General features: G+C 46.6%; 2 protein-coding genes across 3 annotated transcripts in view; one reads left to right on the forward strand and one right to left on the reverse strand.

Moving 5' to 3' along the window:
- Window positions 1–61: 61 nt before the first annotated feature.
- mtmr10 (myotubularin related protein 10) lies at window positions 62–15,779 on the reverse strand. The gene is made up of 16 exons (XM_079737304.1): window positions 15,158–15,779; window positions 14,621–14,681; window positions 13,368–13,504; window positions 13,184–13,256; window positions 11,354–11,496; window positions 9,603–9,696; window positions 8,600–8,747; window positions 8,297–8,384; window positions 8,018–8,106; window positions 7,372–7,502; window positions 7,183–7,252; window positions 6,560–6,630; window positions 5,355–5,527; window positions 4,882–5,052; window positions 4,426–4,608; window positions 62–2,328 (listed from the first exon to the last, which is right to left on the reverse strand). The coding sequence occupies exons 1-16, from the start codon at window positions 15,212–15,214 to the stop codon at window positions 1,717–1,719; spliced, it is 2,301 nt and encodes a 766-aa protein (XP_079593430.1). The 5' UTR covers window positions 15,215–15,779; the 3' UTR covers window positions 62–1,716.
- A 1,195-nt stretch (window positions 15,780–16,974) lies between these two features.
- The window catches only part of myo1ea (myosin IEa), a 36,061-nt gene continuing 34,260 nt past the window's right edge, over window positions 16,975–18,775 (forward strand). For both annotated transcript variants that reach the window (XM_079737298.1, XM_079737299.1), the window contains exon 1: window positions 16,975–17,197. In XM_079737298.1, coding sequence (XP_079593424.1) covers window positions 17,195–17,197 — 3 coding nt within the window. In that variant the 5' untranslated portion in view covers window positions 16,975–17,194. The remainder of the gene's footprint in view (window positions 17,198–18,775) is intronic.

An 18,775-nucleotide genomic window follows, 5' to 3' on the forward strand; every position in this document is an offset into this window, starting at 1 on the left:
AATAATGCAATTGCTTGTTAGCATGTCCTGGTTCAAGATGACAAGAGGATGAATTTCAAACCGTTATTTATTAGGAGGTCACAGAAAACCCTGTCCAGGTAATTCCACCCTAAAAAGTCGAATTAAATTTTCAAATAGGCCTCTAACTTAATTTACATTTTGTAAAAATGCATTAAACGATTCAGATCTGATGTCCACAAACAGACAAATTGTTTATTATGTGTACAGAAAGAGACCCAATTCCCCAAAAGGCACAACGATTCTTCCTCCTCAAAATGGTGTATTTGCTGTTGATTTCAAACTGCCCTATAACAGCAGAGTCCTCATCCAATCACAGCAGGGTGCAATAAAGATAATTAGTAGTTAGAACCGTATATAAATACCTCTTCATAAAATACAAACTAAATACATAAAAGTTACTCAGTACCATTATTTTAAGTAGGCCTACAATTAAACAATTCAAGCACAACTTAAGATTTGTTACAGTTAATCAATTGATAATCTGGCGACAGACTTTAGTTTATTGTAATGTGGACAGGGAGAGGATACTAGCCATTAGTTATCTTTTCTGCATGTACCACAAGTTTCCAGCCTATGCAAAGGACCCATTTATGGTTTGATCATCAAACTATAGGATCCTTTTTTACCTTCCATAGGTAATTAATTTATTAACTTGTTAGTTAAATACATCATATAGATAGTACCTGCACACCACAAGGCATCTAAGAATTCTATGAAAAAAATAATAATAATTACTACCACAGATTCAACTCCCAAAAGCTTAATTTTCGGTAATCAAAGTGTCATCTGCATTAAAGTTAGTATAACAAAGGTCCATTTTCTCTACTTCAATACAAAAACGATTATCAACCAGGAAAAAATTAAGACCCTGAACATTTACTATGTGCTACCTTTATCTTTCCTTAAGCAAGTAGTTTGCTTGTGCAAAATAAACCGTAAGAAACTGCATCATCAATCTCAATCCAACTAGGCCCTAACATTACAATGCTGAGCAGTCACTTTCTACTTCCCTTTCTGCAAAATAGTTTTCTCTACAGCCCCTCCATTAAAGAAGCCCTCATCTGTCCATTAAGGCATCGGCATTCAGAGTATTTACATTCCAATATTGATAAGAACTTCTGATCTCTAAATCCTATAAAGAATGTCAAACCCTGCACACACGTGCACAAGTTCACATGAGCACACGCACGTGCACGAGCACATGCACAAGCACACGTGCACACACGAGAACACATGCACACGCACAAGCGCACGCACGAGCAGACGTGCACAAACTTAATCGACAACAACAGAAGCCAACAACCTTTCATACCACGACATTGAAATGCGTTTGCATAACAAACAGGAGCGATCGTGGGGGTTGGTTGGACGTCCCGATTCTGTACAGCTCCACTGAAGTCACGGTTCAGCCAATAGTTTCTGGTTGGACATCATTTGTGTCCAATTAGAAATTCATACACCTCTATATGGTGGATCATTATTTACACTGTAGATAACATAATCCCATGAACCAACGTGTGTTAAAGCTCAGGTGAATATACAACTACGGTCTTAAAATGAAAACTTTGAGAAAAATGTCCACCTTGCAAGCTCAATGAATCCACAACCTAAACAAACTCTGATTCTAAATGCGTGAAGTAGATTTGGACAAAAAAAAAAAAACTAAACTAAAAGTGCGCCTGACGCCCTGAAGCCTCATACGGTCTCGCCGGCCAGGGTCTCGGTGGAGAGCCACGTCTTGGCCCCGTTCAGGAACTTGCTGATGGGCGTGCCGTGGAGGTTGGGCCGGCACAGGTTCCCCACGGGGGTGAAGGGAAAGGAGGAGCTGAGGAAGGCTGGGGGGGGCGAGGGCTCGTACAGCGAGCCCGCCTTGAAGAACATCCTGCTGGGCTCGGCGGGGCTGGCCCGGGGCGTGCTCCCCGGCGCGGGGCCCTTGTAGCGCCGCAGTCGGCTCTGCAGCATCTCGATCTCGTGGGCCAGCTGGGAGACCGCGTGGACGGCCGTGACGGGGCCTCCGCGGGGGATGACGGCCTCGGGCACCCAGCGCAGGAAGTAGAGCCGCCACAGGGGCAGGTGGGAGGGCAGCAGCAGGGGCAGCAGCAGCCCCTGTGTGTCCGCGGGGCCCGAGAACCAGTCCCTGACGAAGCGCTCCGACGGGCTCTCGGGGACGTCCCTCACCGGGAACAGGTCCGACTTCAGCTGGGCGGCCAGGGAGCTGCGGCGTGGCAGGGTGCCGTGGCTGCCCTGCAGCCCGTTGCGTGCGAGGGAGGGGGGCGTGCCTCGCAGGGTGGCGCTCCACGTTTTATGCTGCAGGGGAAGAGAGGAGCGGAGACATGAGGGACATGTTGGGACCACCCCCTCACACCCCTCTTACGCACTTAGTGTGTGTTGTACGTCCTGGCACTTAAATTGTGTACCTAGCATTGCGTCGCGTCTTATCCTAGGTCTTTGTTGTATACGGGGAACGGGTTAACCTAGTGATTGTAAGTACTTGGTTCTATGAACATCCCTACTGTACCGACAGCGATATATTGTTGTTCCTCTTCTTCTGACTAATGTACTTATTGTAAGTCGCTTTGGATAAAAGCGTCTTCCAAAGGCCCTCAATTTAAATAAATATCATAGGTACGTTCACTTTTTTTTTTTTTACGAGACTAGAGACAATTAACTTTGCAAAGGGCTTTTCTCATCCTTGTTCTGAAATGTTAGAGAATCAAATCAGGGTCATCAAGTCGAAACTCGGGTAAAATGACACAATGGGTTGAATAAGATACAGAACATGTTTCCTTTTTCCGTACTACAGGAACGAATGTGCTGTACTTCCATCGACACATGACCCGAACTGGTTGCCAGTATCTTTCCGTCCTTCTCCATACCCCGACCAGAGAAGTGGTGTTTAACAGAGTCCTTCTCCATACCTCCACTAGAGGAGCTGTGTTTAACGGAGAGTCCTTCTCCATACCTCCACTAGAGGAGCTGTGTTTAACGGAGAGTCCTTCTCCATGTCCCCACTAGGGGAGCTGTGTTTAACGGAGAGTCCTTCTCCATGTCCCCGCTAGGGGAGCTGTGTTTAACGGAGAGTCCTTGTCCATGTCCCCACTAGGGGAGCTGTGTTTAACAGAGAGTCCTTCTCCATACCCCCACCAGAGAAGCGGTGTTTAACGGCGAGTCCTTCTCCATGTCCCCACTAGAGGAGCTGTGTTTAACGGAGAGTCCTTCTCCATACCCCCACCAGAGAAGCGGTGTTTAACGGCGAGTCCTTCTCCATGTCCCCACTAGAGGAGCTGTGTTTATCGGAGAGTCCTCTGCATGTCCCCACTAGGGGAGCTGTGTTTAACGGAGAGTCCTTCTCCATGTCCCCACTAGGGGAGCTGTGTTTAACGGAGAGTCCTCTGCATGTCCCCACTAGGGGAGCTGTGTTTAACAGAGAGTCCTTCTCCATGTCCCTACCAGGGGAGCTGTGTTTAACGGAGAGTCCTTCTCCATACCTCCACTTGGGGAGCTGTGTTTAACGGAGAGTCCTTCTCCATGTCCCCACTAGGGGAGCTGTGTTTAACGGAGAGTCCTTCTCCATGTCCCCGCTAGGGGAGCTGTGTTTAACGGAGAGTCCTTGTCCATGTCCCCACTAGGGGAGCTGTGTTTCACGGAGAGTCCTTCTCCATACCCCCACCAGAGAAGCGGTGTTTAACGGCGAGTCCTTCTCCATGTCCCCACTAGAGGAGCTGTGTTTAACGGAGAGTCCTTCTCCATACCCCCACCAGAGAAGCGGTGTTTAACGGCGAGTCCTTATCCATGTCCCCACTAGAGGAGCTGTGTTTATCGGAGAGTCCTCTGCATGTCCCCACTAGGGGAGCTGTGTTTAACGGAGAGTCCTTCTCCATGTCCCCACTAGGGGAGCTGTGTTTAACGGAGAGTCCTCTGCATGTCCCCACTAGGGGAGCTGTGTTTAACAGAGAGTCCTTCTCCATGTCCCTACCAGGGGAGCTGTGTTTAACGGAGAGTCCTTCTCCATACCTCCACTTGGGGAGCTGTGTTTAACGGAGAGTCCTTCTCCATGTCCCCACTAGGGGAGCTGTGTTTAACGGAGAGTCCTCTGCATGTCCCCACTAGGGGAGCTGTGTTTAACGGAGAGTCCTCTGCATGTCCCCACTAGGGGAGCTGTGTTTAACGGAGAGTCCTCTGCATGTCCCCACTAGAGGAGCTGTGTTTAACGGAGAGTCCTCTCCATGTCCCCACTAGGGGAGCTGTGTTTAACGGAGATTCCTCTGCATGTCCCCACTAGGGGAGCTGTGTTTAACGGAGAGTCCTCTGCATGTCCCCACTAGGGGAGCTGTGTTTAACGGAGAGTCCTCTGCATGTCCCCACCAGGGGAGCTGTGTTTAACGGAGAGGCCTTCCCACTGACCTTTGTGCGTCTAAAGGACTTGACCGCTCCGTTGTGAGCGTAGGGCGTCGCCTTGCCCACGTAGATGGGGTTATTAAACAGGGCCTGGTCCGTGACGGACAGCTGCTGGGACCAGTCCCAGACGGGCGGGAGACACAGCACCTCCCCCTCACCCAGTGTGATCTTCTTATCCTCGAGGAAGTCCTGGAGTCAAGACAACACGGAAACACAACATTTAACCGTAAATAGCAGCTTTCGTGATAAAGATTTAGAAACAATCTATCTCAACTTTTTACATCATTACACAATCCACTACTTCATCCAAAATAAGAATGTAGTCACATCAATGTATCTCATAAGGACAGGTAATACTTGGAACAACACTTTAACAGATCACACACACACACACACACTTCTACATGAAGGGAGTCTGCATGGACACACTATACTGAGGGAACATCTTGCCGTGTTTCTTACGTTCATGGTGTCTGCGTGGTGCTTGGGGCCGTTGAAGAGGAAGGTGCTGAAGACAGGAACCCACATGCTGTCACTCAGCACCGCCAGGTAAGTCTCTGTGAACTCGAAGGCGGACGGGTACTGGTTCATCAGCTGCCACACGCAGTCCAGGAAGAGCAGGAACAGCGGAGACTGGAGGAGGAGCGGGGAGAAACAAAATGGAAGTAATCAATCACTACGTGAGGAAGGCTGAAGCCAGGAGACGCAGAGAAACGGGGGCGGGCGACACTTCGCTCTCCCTGAGACGTGTTCCACCGTCTGAGAGCAGCGACACTTCACTCTCCCCGTGTTTATGCAACGTCCTCCCCAAACAATATCAGAGTGACACCCCACCAACATGCTCCGTTTCCAGCATCACCAAGCAGCGTTTGTATAAGATATATAATGCCGCCATGTTCACTCCCACGCTACGGGGCGACATGCTGCAGGCCTACCTCCTCCTTATCGCTCTTCTTCAGGTGATTGCAGCGGTCCAGGAAGCGATGGCCGGCCATCACCCACTCCTTCTGCACCAGGCTCTGGAACCCGGACAGCGAGCGGAAGTGAGGGTCCACCATGATCTGCACCAGGGAGGACACCACACAGCTCAGGTCCCGGCCCTCCTCCTCTGGAAGGGTGCATGGGGGGGGAGAGGGGGGGAGAGGGGGGAGGGAGGGGGAGAGGGAGAGGGAGAGAGGGAGACAAACAGAGAGACAGAGTGACACAGAGACAGACAGACAGAGAGACAGACAGACAGAGAGAGACACAGAGAGGACAGACAGAGAGAGACACAGAGAGACAGACAGACAGAGACAGACACAGAGAGAGACGGAGAGACACAGAGAGAGATAAGCCAGGTTCATATTCAACAGGCCCTATGACACAGAGAGTCCTTTAGACAGGTTTAATCACAACGTTAAAGGGGCTGTAGGTAAGACTTATTTTGGATAGGCCAGAATACCTTCTAATTTCCTTAGTTCAATTCAATTCAAATAACTTATTTTTCCGTTAGGAACTTCAGGTGTGGAGGAGCAGCAGGGTGTGTCCATACCCAACAGTACATACAATAAACAAAAACACACACACACGGCCACACACACACACCATCAGCCCCGCAGAAAATAAAAATTCCTTGCCTAAGCCTAATGAATAAATAGTATTAGCTCCATAGTGGAGGAGAAATAAATAAATAATTTAAAAAGATACCAGGCATTAAAACGAGAGGATACAGTTCAAAAAGATTCCAGGTGAAGTGCGCTGTGAATATATTTTCAGTTCCTCTGTAGAAGCAAATTCAAATTCAAAATTAAAATAGACTTTCCGGCCATCTCTCTGACCAATCAGTGCATTCTTCCCAGATAAGTTCTGGGAATCCATCTTGCCTGTCAATCACAGGTGAAACAACGCAATGGTGAAGAGTATGGAGGGAGGGAGGGAGGTCTATTGAGTCTTTTAGTAAGTAAATCGTGCTCTCTTCTGCTAATTCGTGCTCTCTTCTGCTCTCATTTGCTATGACCAATACCTACAGCACCTTTAAACGAAGCAATTCTTTATTGAAATGCTGAGAGAGAAACACACACACACACACACACACACACACACACACACACACACACACACACACACACACACACACACACTTGGGGGGGGGGGGGGTTACCTTGCAGAATGACTGAAGCGTTCAGCCCTTCCAGAATGTACACCACATCACAAGAATGTTTCAGGAAGGTCCTGCAAGCCATAACAAAACACACGGTTAACCTTTGCTCAAGAGTTCAAGTGTCCACATACCTCCCACTTAGGACGCTAAGACATGCTCGCAGCAGCATTGTTCCTGATTTAATGTTATCCGTGAGTAATGCTCCTTTTCCATTGGTGGTTAGAAGCTGAGCGTTCTGGAGCGTCGGGAGAGAATGAGCTTGGTAGAGGTTGGAATGTCATGAAGGGGCATACTTAACCAGCTACACATTGTTTAACATTATTACCTCAACTCGGTTTAGTAATACATGTAGTACAAATGGGAGGCATAGGTTTAATTATTTACCCATATCAACATTTCATAACATTATTTTGAAGATGAATGTCAAATAGTTTACATTCTCTTGAAAATAATGTCAACCCAAAACAGGTGCAGGTCTGATGATATTTGACCTACCGGACATTTTCTAATTATTTAAAAAAAAAGTTCTGTTATTATTTTTAATTTTTTTCAAAAATAATTTAAACCCAAAACAAGTCCCATCCCAGCTGGGAGGGGCAGTGGTCTGATCATATCTGACTCACCGGACATAGTCCAGCCACTGGGAGTTCTCAACCGACGACAGCCACTTCTCCTCCGTCTCTTCAAAAGGATCTGGAAACAAACAGTAACATATTAACACACACACACACACACACACACACACACACACACACACACACACACACACACACACACACACACACACACACACACACCCCTAAGGTTCTCACCTATCACACAGACGTGTCTGATCCTGACCAGGCTGTTCTGGACGTCCTGGATGCGGGGCAGGTTCTTGTCCAGGTCTGACTTGTGGACCTCCCCCCGCTGGGGGTGGCTCTTGATGATGGCGTTGCAGATTCTAGGACCATAGAGAAGAAAACCTTTAATATAACTTATTCACCAACAGAGTCCACAGTTTAAAAAAAAAATTGAACAGCTCACTCTGAATGAGAAAAGATAGATGTCGCATTTTAGAGAATTGAGAGTTAGATCAGTCACTACACACCAACACTCTACTAACACTAACACACTAACACACCATTAAGGTAAAAACACACATCCTGTGTGCCTGGTTGACACCTGCAGCAGTATAGAGAACTACACCATCAAATACTCAATTGACATTGGACGAAGGCTGTTTCTACGATTTTATAACCAAACCATATACAAAATAAATGTGCATATTGACAGAACAGCCCTCAAATGACCGGATTCAACTGGACACCGCGTTACTAGAGCTGGGCGTCTGGTTATGAATCGACATATTTGACCAACCTTCCTCTGAGATCAGCGCTCCTGCTTACCGCATCTGGGTTCAAACTAAAGCCAGTGAACAAGAAGGACCTACTGCTTAAGTCCAGTGGGCCAGTATACCTCTGATCCAGCCTCTTCTGTTGGAGGGGGTCAGTGATGTTAGCCATGCGGGTGAGGGCGCTGCCATTAGGGTGATTCCAGCACCACACCTGGAGGCGAGGGTGAACGTGCATCAGACAGAACACCCAGAGAACAAACCTGCTTTTTCCCCCCAATGCAACCAGGTGCAGCTATTCGGTTCAATGTGATTCAATAAGTGGCGTGAGTACCAACAGTGCTATGGGTTTTGAGGCAGTAGGTGATACTACCTCTGGAGTAGACGCGTGGTGGGGTACTCACCGGGAGGCGCTGCCCGCTGAAAGACCCGGCATACTGCCTCAGATCCTGGTCCGCTAGGGAGGCGGGAACCACAAAGAACTCCGGGAGACTGAAGGGAAAAAGAAGAAGAAAAAAAACATGACAACAGGGCGGAAACAAGGAATAACCTTTGGCACGAAGGGTATTCCTTGCTTCCGCCCTGTTGTCATATTTTTTCTGCAAAACCTGCATTCATTTCAATGTAAAAAAACAGCCCATTTGTTTGGTTCTTTAACAGGTGAGAATACACATCCACAGGTGTTGTGGAGGACGCGGCGGTCCCACCTGGGCGACACGCCGTAGCCCTGGTTGACGGAGCAGACCCTCCACTCCGCCGCGCCGGTCCTCTTGATCTCCCGGTCCCAGTCCGAGGCGCAGGCGAACAGGGGGGTCTGCGAGCCCCCTGTGGGCTGCGCTCCGTTCAGCCCGAGCTCTGGGGACACGGAGGCACACACACGGTCAGGCCGGACGCACAACGAGCCAGAGGTACACACACGGTCAGGGCGGACGCACAAAGACACCGAGGTATACACACGGTCAGGGTGGACCCACATGGAGGAACACAAACGGTCAGGGCAGACCCACAAAGACACCGAGGTACACACGGTCAGGGTGGACCCACATGGAGGAACAAAAACGGTCAGGGCAGACCCACAAAGACACCGAGGTACACACGGTCAGGGTGGACCCACATGGAGGAACACAAACGGTCAGGGCAGACCCACTATGACACCGAGGTACACACGCGGTCAGGGTGGACCCACAACGACACAGAGGTACACACACGGTCAGGGCAGACCCACAACGACACCGAGGTACACACGCGGTCAGGGCGGACCCACAACGACACCGAGGTACACACACGGTCAGGGCGGAACACACACATGGAGGAACACAAACGGTCAGGGAGGACCCACAACGACACAGACTCTGGGATTATTTTGCTCGATATTGTGGTTGGGATTAATCAGTGCGATTGAAAGACAACCGATTCTCTATGTATTCTGTGGCACCAACTGTTTTAAAAAACAACAACAATTAAGCAATTACCGAGTTGTAATGGTTTGTCATTTTATTTCCATAATCAAAATCAGATTCATGTTTTAATTTTAAAAGAAAATTGTCCAATGAATTGTGGCCTTTCACGATTAGCTTAATTGCAGAGCCCAAAAATCAAGATTCGGATTCATATGTATAAATTGTGCCGCCCTACACACAATCCAATCCAACATGGCATTGGCTGATGATAAAGGATCCTGAGAGTGTATAGTCTGTGGTCGGAGCGTACCTGTGGAGCCCAGGTATCGGGTCCCAATGAACTCAAAGCCAAACAGCAGCTGGGGGTCTGCGGGCCGGGAGTAGTGGGCGATAGCCAGGCACACCTGGAGGGGAGAGACGGGAGATCTTTAGCAAATAACATCTATACGCAGAACACACTTTTTGGATTTTCAATACAATATGATAAAAATTAGGTTCTATAAAAAGCTATAATATTAGAGTGGTTGACAATGAATATTTAAAGAAATCTGGATTGTTATTTGAGATTTGAGTACACACACATAAGTAGGAAATTCGGTTTAGTCATTTAAGATCTCATCAAATCCTATTCCAAATAAATAATACTTTTAATCCTAAATTAATTAGCTTCTTCCCATTTGTGTTTCCAATTCCATCAGTTTGTTTGAGCATGTGCGTGCATTTTAGAAATAGCCATGCTGCCCCAGCTCTGTCTTTTCCAGTGGCAGAGAGATCTATATAGATTGGCTTCAATCCATACTGCACAATAAAAACACAAGGACCGTTTTAAGAGGAAACCGTAATTACGCGTGTGGTTTCCATAAATAGACAGCTAAGGATAGGGGCAGAAACATGGTCTTCATGCCCAAGGTGATGCCATGCGCTACCTTTAGGGAGAGCAATTCAATCACCAGATGGATTTCGAGACTAAAATGTTTTTCTTTTTTTTTAACGGGCAGGAGTTCAGCAGTGTTTCTGAGCTGGTCGCCACAGGAGTGAACCAAACCAGATACATGCTCGTCCAGACTCAAACCCTGGCCCACAGCCTACAGTCAATAACAGAGTTCTGGGCACACCAACTGTCTGGGTGACTGGGTGACGTGAACTAGCGTAGCGTAGCTCGGTGGCCCTGTACTTGATGGTACAATTATTGTAAACAAAGAGAGGTACGGGCTGGGCAGCGTCTTTCATTCGTAGAATATATCAGTTATAGGCTGTGATTTTGTCAATGTTTCATTATTTTGGAACAAGACTAAAAACACCACCGAGCTAATGGAATGAGGTGTCAGAACAACGTTGTCTTTAATACCGTTTTTTCCTCCAAAGAGGAAACGCAACAATCAGAACCACATCCATAATTACAGCATGTGCATAACCAACACCCATTATTGTCTCGCCCTCGTCAGACTCTGCCCTGACGCGGTCCGGCGATGTCATAGGGCGCGCGGCTGAATGGAGGCCTTGTTCCCTGACCCGTGGTGCTGAATCTAAAGTTCTACCCAGTCATGTTCCCCTGGTCTACCACTACCTACCGAGGTTGGCTTTGGTTCCCAGCATCCAAACTGGGGTTTTATACTGGTGCGACCTCAGCACAGCCTGGTCCTACCAGATTCTCATACTTTATCTCGTTTGCACAGAGTCTGGCCTCTCTCCATTGACAAACGTTAACTCACTTGAAGGCGGGTGTCTGTTGGAGTTTAAAACTATTGGATCTGCCCAGTGCCACTCTGGATCACCCTAACCAATGGCTAACGTTTGGCTACAACTCAAACTAGTGCACGACCTGAACGTCACTGTTCTCAGCCACTCCCTCTGTTCGCTGATTGGACTGGCAAAATTTGACCGGAGAAAACCCGCGAATATACCACAAACCCAGACGTAGTATTGAAGGGAAATGAAAACTGAGCAGAAGTACGCGTGCGGGCGGTGCCAGGCTATCCTTAGCATGCCTGATCGACTCGATCAGCATGCCTGATCGAGTTATTTAGACAATACACTGGGGTAATGCGTTATCACATTCACCTTCTTGGCCCCCTCGGGACCAGCCTCATCGAAGCTGAACCGCACGATGCGGAAGTCCTTGCAGTAGAGGATGAGCTCGCTGGGGTTGAACTTGAGCTTCTGATTGGAGCCCAGGACTTTCTTCTTCCCCTTTGCATCGTTGACTGGAACAAAACAACAAGAACAACACAATCTGAGCTTAAAGTAAGCAGAAAACGCCTTTATGATATTGAGGGAGATGAAATGGAAAAAGAAAGTACCATAATTCAGATACCTGTACTACAAGTATTATACGACATCAAATCCTGTCTAAAGGAAAGTCTCCCTCATGCATATTTTCCATTAAGGATAATTGAGAAGATTTCGTTGTAATTAATAAGCAAGTAGGAAGTCTTTGGACAGAACAAGAATTGCATAAAGTCAACAGAAATAATTACTAAAAACAAAGTCAACAAGTGTTGGCTTTCTGAGTAAACCTATTGAAGGAATCACGCCTAAGGCAAAACTACTACAGAGCTGCTTTTTCATAGTGATTGTGAATTATAATAAATAATGATATAAAAAATAATAACGTAAGAAATATTTTTGATCATTATAAAAAGAATAACGGGTAAATTAACATACTATTACCCTTGATGATCACAGCATATAAAATGGGTATGCATACAAGCTTTTTCATCACACATTGTGTATGGAGAAAATATGATAAATTATGGTGAATCCCAAATGATCTTGCCAGTAACTGTAAAGCAGAACCAAATAAACAGAAGTTGAAATGCTTCTTCTTACAAAAGGACACAATTAAATCAACACCAGAAGGCTAAAGCAAACAAAACAAAAACAGACCGAGAACACACACAGAACAACACGTAAAGAGTGTGTGGATGCGTGGAGGTGGTTTGGAGGTGAGGTTCTGTGCAGTAACCGTAGACGCAAATGAGCAGAAAAAAGAAAATCGGAGAGGTACATGCCCGATGCCGACATCACAATTCACACTGAAAGGAAACCACTGAGACATGTGTAGAAAAATATAAAATGACTATAAAACGACTGCTGTGAACAAATGGTCAAACACAGATGGAGGAAGACGTTGTTCTGGAAGGAGAATGCTCCCATTATCTACTCACCGAGGTCGACGGGAACCCTAATACACTCTTTGTATCTTCATAACAACGCAGCTCTCAAAATCAAAACAAAAACGTGTACAATTATCAAATTACTCCTAACAGCTCATGCATCATAGTTAAGGTACTTAAAAATATGTCACAGTTTGTCTGAAATCCCCTTTGGGACAGTGCGCGGTATTGGGAAGTACCTAAAAACATGTCTGTGGTACTTTTAATCGGCTCTCTGAGGCTAATAGGAGAGAATAAAACTAAAAGTAAACCGGATGTGCTTTGGGACTACTTTTAGCATCGTTCATTCACAAACGAATGGTGTCACTCATGGACTGGGGAAAACAAGTCCCAGCTCCGTAATATTAGCATAACAAACAGTCCCTCTGAGCGCTTTGCCCTTGCCCCGTCAGCGAATGACAGCCCAGAGTTGCATAAACAAGTCTAATCCCTGGCCTAGAGCACCACCAGAGCTCCATCCTCTAAGTGTTGGCCTGGCTAATCTCGAGGGTGGCCCACCAGCGACGCACCACCAGCCCGGGAACCACAGGTACAGAGAGGAGGCTTTTCATTACAAACAGTGAGTGAGGAAAGCCCAGTACATCACTGACCGACAGGCAGCAGAGGGGGGAGAAGGCACTGTTCATAAGGAGGAGCACGCACGCACACACATACATTTGATCTGCAACCACTGAATTACTAACCCAAAGCTTTTCAAATGGTTCTCTTTATGTACCTGTCACCACCTGGTCCACACAGGCGAGGGGAATGTCATGTTCTCCAAGTAAGCGGTTGGAAACATGAAATCTCTGAAAGAAAGCAGGATCAAATATATTAATGGATTGCATTAAGGCAAAACAAAACGCATACAGCCTCTTATATGAAAACGATATCTAGAGCAGTTTAATGAGGGGACCTACTGGTTGGGCCAGAGCCTCATGGGTGACGAAGGAGACCTTGAAATTGGTGCAGATCAGTTTCCCCCAAAGGTCATCGTGGCTTTTCTCAGCACCGATGCACTTCCTTACAAAGTTCACCTCATTGACAACAATCTCTCCTGAAGTAATACACAAGAATAAAGCACTGGATCAACACAGGGAATCTGCAAGGGGGTTGAAACGGCATTGCAAGCAAAACAACTGGACATCCATCCGAGTTCTTTGTAGGAGTGTCTTTAATTAAACGTGAAGAAAATGAGTTCAAACCCCCAAAAAAGCTGTATACTACTACTCTTTTGGATCAAACATATATTACATCACACTTTAAAAACCTAATGAATGCACAAGTCCTAAACACTCCTACCAAATACAGCATGCAAGCCAAGTGTCATGTGACCATTGGTCATCATTGGTAGTAAATACGTTTTTTGTTTGGTCTGAAAAAGCCCACCGACAGCTAGCCTCACAGACCCAGGACTGCTTGCCAGAGAAGCTCAAGCACTCCTTAATTTGCCTCGTATTTACACGTTCCTTTGCCTTCTCCATGTACACAAAAATACAAAAGGTAAGCTCCTATGATTCCTTGAGCATCAATGAGGAGCCAGTCCCAGGGCCCACGGTTCCTAGTCCACTGGCACTCACAGAGGCCAAGAGGAATGATAGTAAACATAGGAGTAGACTCCAAACCCCTTTTTAAATATGGGGTCACCACCTAATCACAGATTCAGCCCCCAGATGTGTGGAGGACCTTAAGGGCACACCCATCGTAACCGCGTCTGAAATCCTCCAAGGTACTCTTAAAAGCTTTTGCTTCTGCAACAGCTTCTACCAGTGTGTGTGCACGTTTGTGGTCACTGAGTGTTATCTTCAGGACCTAGAGTACACGTGCAGATTCTCACTTCTGCAGCCTATTTGCAAAGAAAGGACTAGAGTGTACGTGCAGATTCTCACTTCTGCAGCCATTTGCAAAGAAAGGAAGTCAAGTGATAATATAGTTCTTGTATTATCATCGCCTAGTACTATGACAGTTGCAATGAACTACTTAAAACCATCAGAAAAGACACAGAATGCCATGGCATTTTTCACTACCAGTATAAATGTGCTATCATGTTGTGTGAGTTAGTCAATGACTCAGTAGTTTATATTATGTAAATTACCCGATAAATATTTGACAAGCCAAGTGCATTGTCCTGCTGTATTGTCACATTATTTAAGCTATGGCAAAGAAAACTCACCTGGAAGTAGTGTTGCTTCCAACTTTTTAACAGGGGGTTGTAAGCTTTTCTTTACATCCGTCTGGAGATAAAGAAAACAGGCAGCACAGGGTCACATTTTAGACTTCAAATGCAAAAGGGTTAGAGTAGAACTGAGGCTTATGTCTTTCAATAACAACAGTATCTCAGCTAATTATATTAACTATATATACTTAATTTAACAATATACACAATTCGAAATGCATAAGAAGATGTGTGTGTCTGTTTTGGCACAGACCACCAGGATGTAGTGACAATAAAACACTTCTTACAAACACTACTACCACTAGTGAGCATATTGACATGAGCTTTAAGTGAGTAAGTAAGTAAGTAATAAGTGTACTGTAAGTACACCAGGATGAAGTGACAGTGAAACAATTCTAACCATCACTACTACCTTACTAGTGAGCAGGTTGGTCATGAGCTTTAAGTAAGCAAGTAAGTTATGAGTAAGTAAATAGTATGCGTTACATGTGTCCTGTGAGGATTGTTATCCTGATAACAATGTTAGGATCGTACCTGTAGAGGAGGGAGGTAGGACTTGAAGGTGGGCTTCAGGGGTCTCACAGTAAACATGGTTTAAGTCGGATTACAGTCCACCGCTCGGCTCTACGGTCCCCTCAGCAGGGGCTGGGTGTACTGGAATTAACACGGTGTTAACCAGTACGATCTAAAAACCAATACGTTGAGTTCACCGGTGATCATAAAGAGGTGCTGTGATCGGGACGGAGCGGCGAGCAGGTCGGACCCCCCATCGATGAGGAACCAGCGGGGAGGCGGCGAGTTGTCAGCGGTGTTAGCCTCTGGGGTGGCTGCGAAGCTATGAGCTATGAGGCTAACAAGCTATGAGCGATGAAGCTACGGAGCTATGAGGCTAATAAGCTATGAGCAGTGAAGCTACGGAGCTTTGAGCTGTGAAGCTATAAAGCTACGACGCTATGGCGCTAGGGAGCTACGAAGCTAAGAGGCTATGAGCTATGGAGCTAGCAGAGCCTCCGAGGAGCACCAGATCTCCACTCAGTCACCAGACACTCAGAGTTCGGCGTCCACCCTCCGCTCCTCTGGTCCTCATCGCTACAGATCGTTAGGGTCCATGGCTTCATTCAGAACAGTACAGGCTCACTGAGGCTGGGGGCCTGACGTCCATGTTTATGTTGGTGGGAGGGGAGGGCCCGGAGATGGGGAGGGCCCAGAGACAGGGAGGGGCCCCATACACAGGGAGGGCCCCCAGACGCAAGGAGGGCCCCCATACACAGAGAGGGGCCCCATGGACAGGGAGGGCTCACAGACACAAGGAGGGCCCCCAATACACAGGGAGGGCCCCCAATACACAGGGAGGGCCCCAATACACAGGGAGGGCCCCCATACACAGGGAGGGCCCTCGGATTAGGTAGTAGCGTATGCGTGTGATATCCCTCTTCTGTACATGTGGGCTCTCCGAGTAGGGACCTGATCAATTACATATATGTACTACTGTATGTTTCTTGGGTTGGTTAAATTTTTTTTAAAATTGTTATATATTTGTATGCTATACCGGAGAGGGACTGCCATTTACAGTGAGTTAAAATTGTTGGAAGATGATGATCCACGCAGTCTAACCGTCTAACTTGTGTCCCTTCAACAGTCCATCAGAGGGCGCTGTTTCCCAAGTATTGTGTTCCAAACGCCTACAAGCAGCGTCGTCGTCCTCAGCAGCCTGGCGAGGACTACAAGTTCACCTCACGTCATTCAAAGCCCATTGAGAACGAAGACTGATTAGTGGAATACATAGCAAGAGTTTAATTTGCCAACATTGCATTTAAAAAACAACTTTTTTTGGTCAAATGCAATAAATGGCAATTTTTCTTTCTCTTTTACACACACACAAACACACTCACACACATACATAAACATTTATCAGTACTAATTAACACTAGGCTGCTACAACATTAAACCCCCTGCCCAATCTTCCTGTTCACTACATCGCTCACATTTGCATACGTAAACCATTATTTATTACTATTCCAATTATTATTATTATCATTATTATTTTTTTTTTTTATCATACAGTGCATTCCAACGCTACACAGCCACACACAAACGTACACAACTTTCCTAAAGTGCATTACAGCCTCCGGTCCAGGAAGATCTTGCGCATGTGCAGTGCATTTTTCCCCCCGAACACAACTCATGAATATTGAAATAATTTCCCGTGCCGCTCCTCTCATTGGATCCTCTCTCTCGGTTTCCTGTGTGATGTTTAAGATGGTGTTCCATATATGGTGCGTGCCGCCAATACGTCACCCGAGAGTCTCTGCCCATCGCAGCGCCCGATCGGTTGTAGGTTCGAAGCCCAGAATGTCGTGAGGACGCCGCCGGAGGAGCATCCATGCTGTTGAACACTATCAGGGATCTTGCGGTAGACTTGGATTTTATGTTTTTGACGGGTTCGTCGCGCAAAGTTTTTGGTTTTGGACTCCAGGACTAGACTTGGATAAAGTGATACTTTCCGCTGTCCCAGTGGGACACAGCAGAAGATAAGGTTACCCAGTAAGGCTACCCATAAACCAGTTCAGGATGGTGAGTGATCAAGAGACTTATGGCACTGATATTATCCCTATGGAGTTTGTGGACTAATCATCAGTTTCATAGACCTGCACTTTTTAAAAAACATTATTACATCACAGTATGTATGATGCTCTCATGTTTTCATAGTTTAAACTTTATAGTCTTCATTAATTTGAGGCTCATTTATTTTGTCCAGAATTTTATCAGTAACCAGACAATTTATTATTCTCTTCTCTAAGTCGAGATACACTGATCTCTCTCTCTCTCTCTCTCTCTCTCTCTCTCTCTCTCTCTCTCTCTCTCTCTCTCTCTCTCTCTCTCTCTCTCTCACTCACTTTAATAACTTTCTGATATCTAAGACTAACAGGTAAATATTGACCCAGAGCTGGTCATTTGGTGTCACCTTTGCCCCTTTTGACTGGCAGACAATACACACGTCTATAATCTTTCCCACTAGGACATAAACAGGCTCCAGAGTGTTTATGGGTCATGTACCACAGCCCGCCAAACCAGCCCGGTCACCAGTGTGTAGTGTGGTGCCTGCTCTGAACTCGGGCCGGACCTGAGACAGGTTTTTCCTGGTGGTTGAATGCATTCCCCTCAACAAACACACGCCCAGGGCTAACGATAGAAGAGGAGGTGGAATGGCTTCCGCCTTGGTACGTTGGCAGGCTGGTATGTTTTGAGTTCAGATGCCCTGAGCGGATGTGCGTTGTCACCTGGATACCCACTGATGGTAGCTCATGGGCGATTGGGCCCAGCACCTTTACGGTGACACTGCACGTTATAGTGTTCGAGAAGGAGTTGAAGAAAATAAGAAAAACAACTTCACATTGGTGTCTGCCATCTTGAAAAGTAAGAGGACTGGTGAAGCAGATATTAACCTTTTGTTTTGGGATATTTGAAGAGGCACAAGAATGCTCCATTCATTGGAACAAGAGCAGCCTAGCCAGTCTGTCCCAGTGTCTGAAATAGCAAACAGAAAGCCTGCTTATGGGTTCCCTCCCAGCCAGATGCAGAAAAGTAAGTCACTCTGACAGCAGATGGCTTGCATTAGCGCTAGTCTCTCCTACTGGGAGGTGCGTAGACTCAGAAACACCCCCTCCCCATTTTAAAGCATTTTCCCAAACCCCATCTCTGCTGAAGAGATTTACCAAGGAGCTGAGGCCCTGCACATAGCCTCGAGTGTTGACCTGCAGAACCCGTTACGCGTGTCTCTCTCTCGCACGCCCATTCCACCTTCTTGTGTCGGTCACCCGGCCTGCCCTAAAGTGGATGAATGAATGTTGAGGTGCTCTGTGATCCCTGCTTCTTGTTGACATGGTTCACCCTCACGGTGTCTCGTTGATTAAGTATGAGTGGTTCATAGAGAGTGCTAAGCATATTCATAGCAGGTTGATTTATAAGTATGCTTTTAGCTATTACTAGGCTATTAGTATCTGTAACACTTGCTTGCTTCAAGGTGCATTGAGCATGGCTGTAGAGCAAACAGTACAGGCTTTATGTTTTTGAATCGCCTGCGGGTTGATTTTGTCTGGTTGTTCTTTTAACTCAATTTGACACGGTTCTCCGCCACACTCAGTAGAAACA

Source organism: Pollachius pollachius (assembly GCF_949987615.1).
Source record: "Pollachius pollachius genome assembly, chromosome: 5".
NCBI lineage: Eukaryota > Metazoa > Chordata > Actinopteri > Gadiformes > Gadidae > Pollachius > Pollachius pollachius.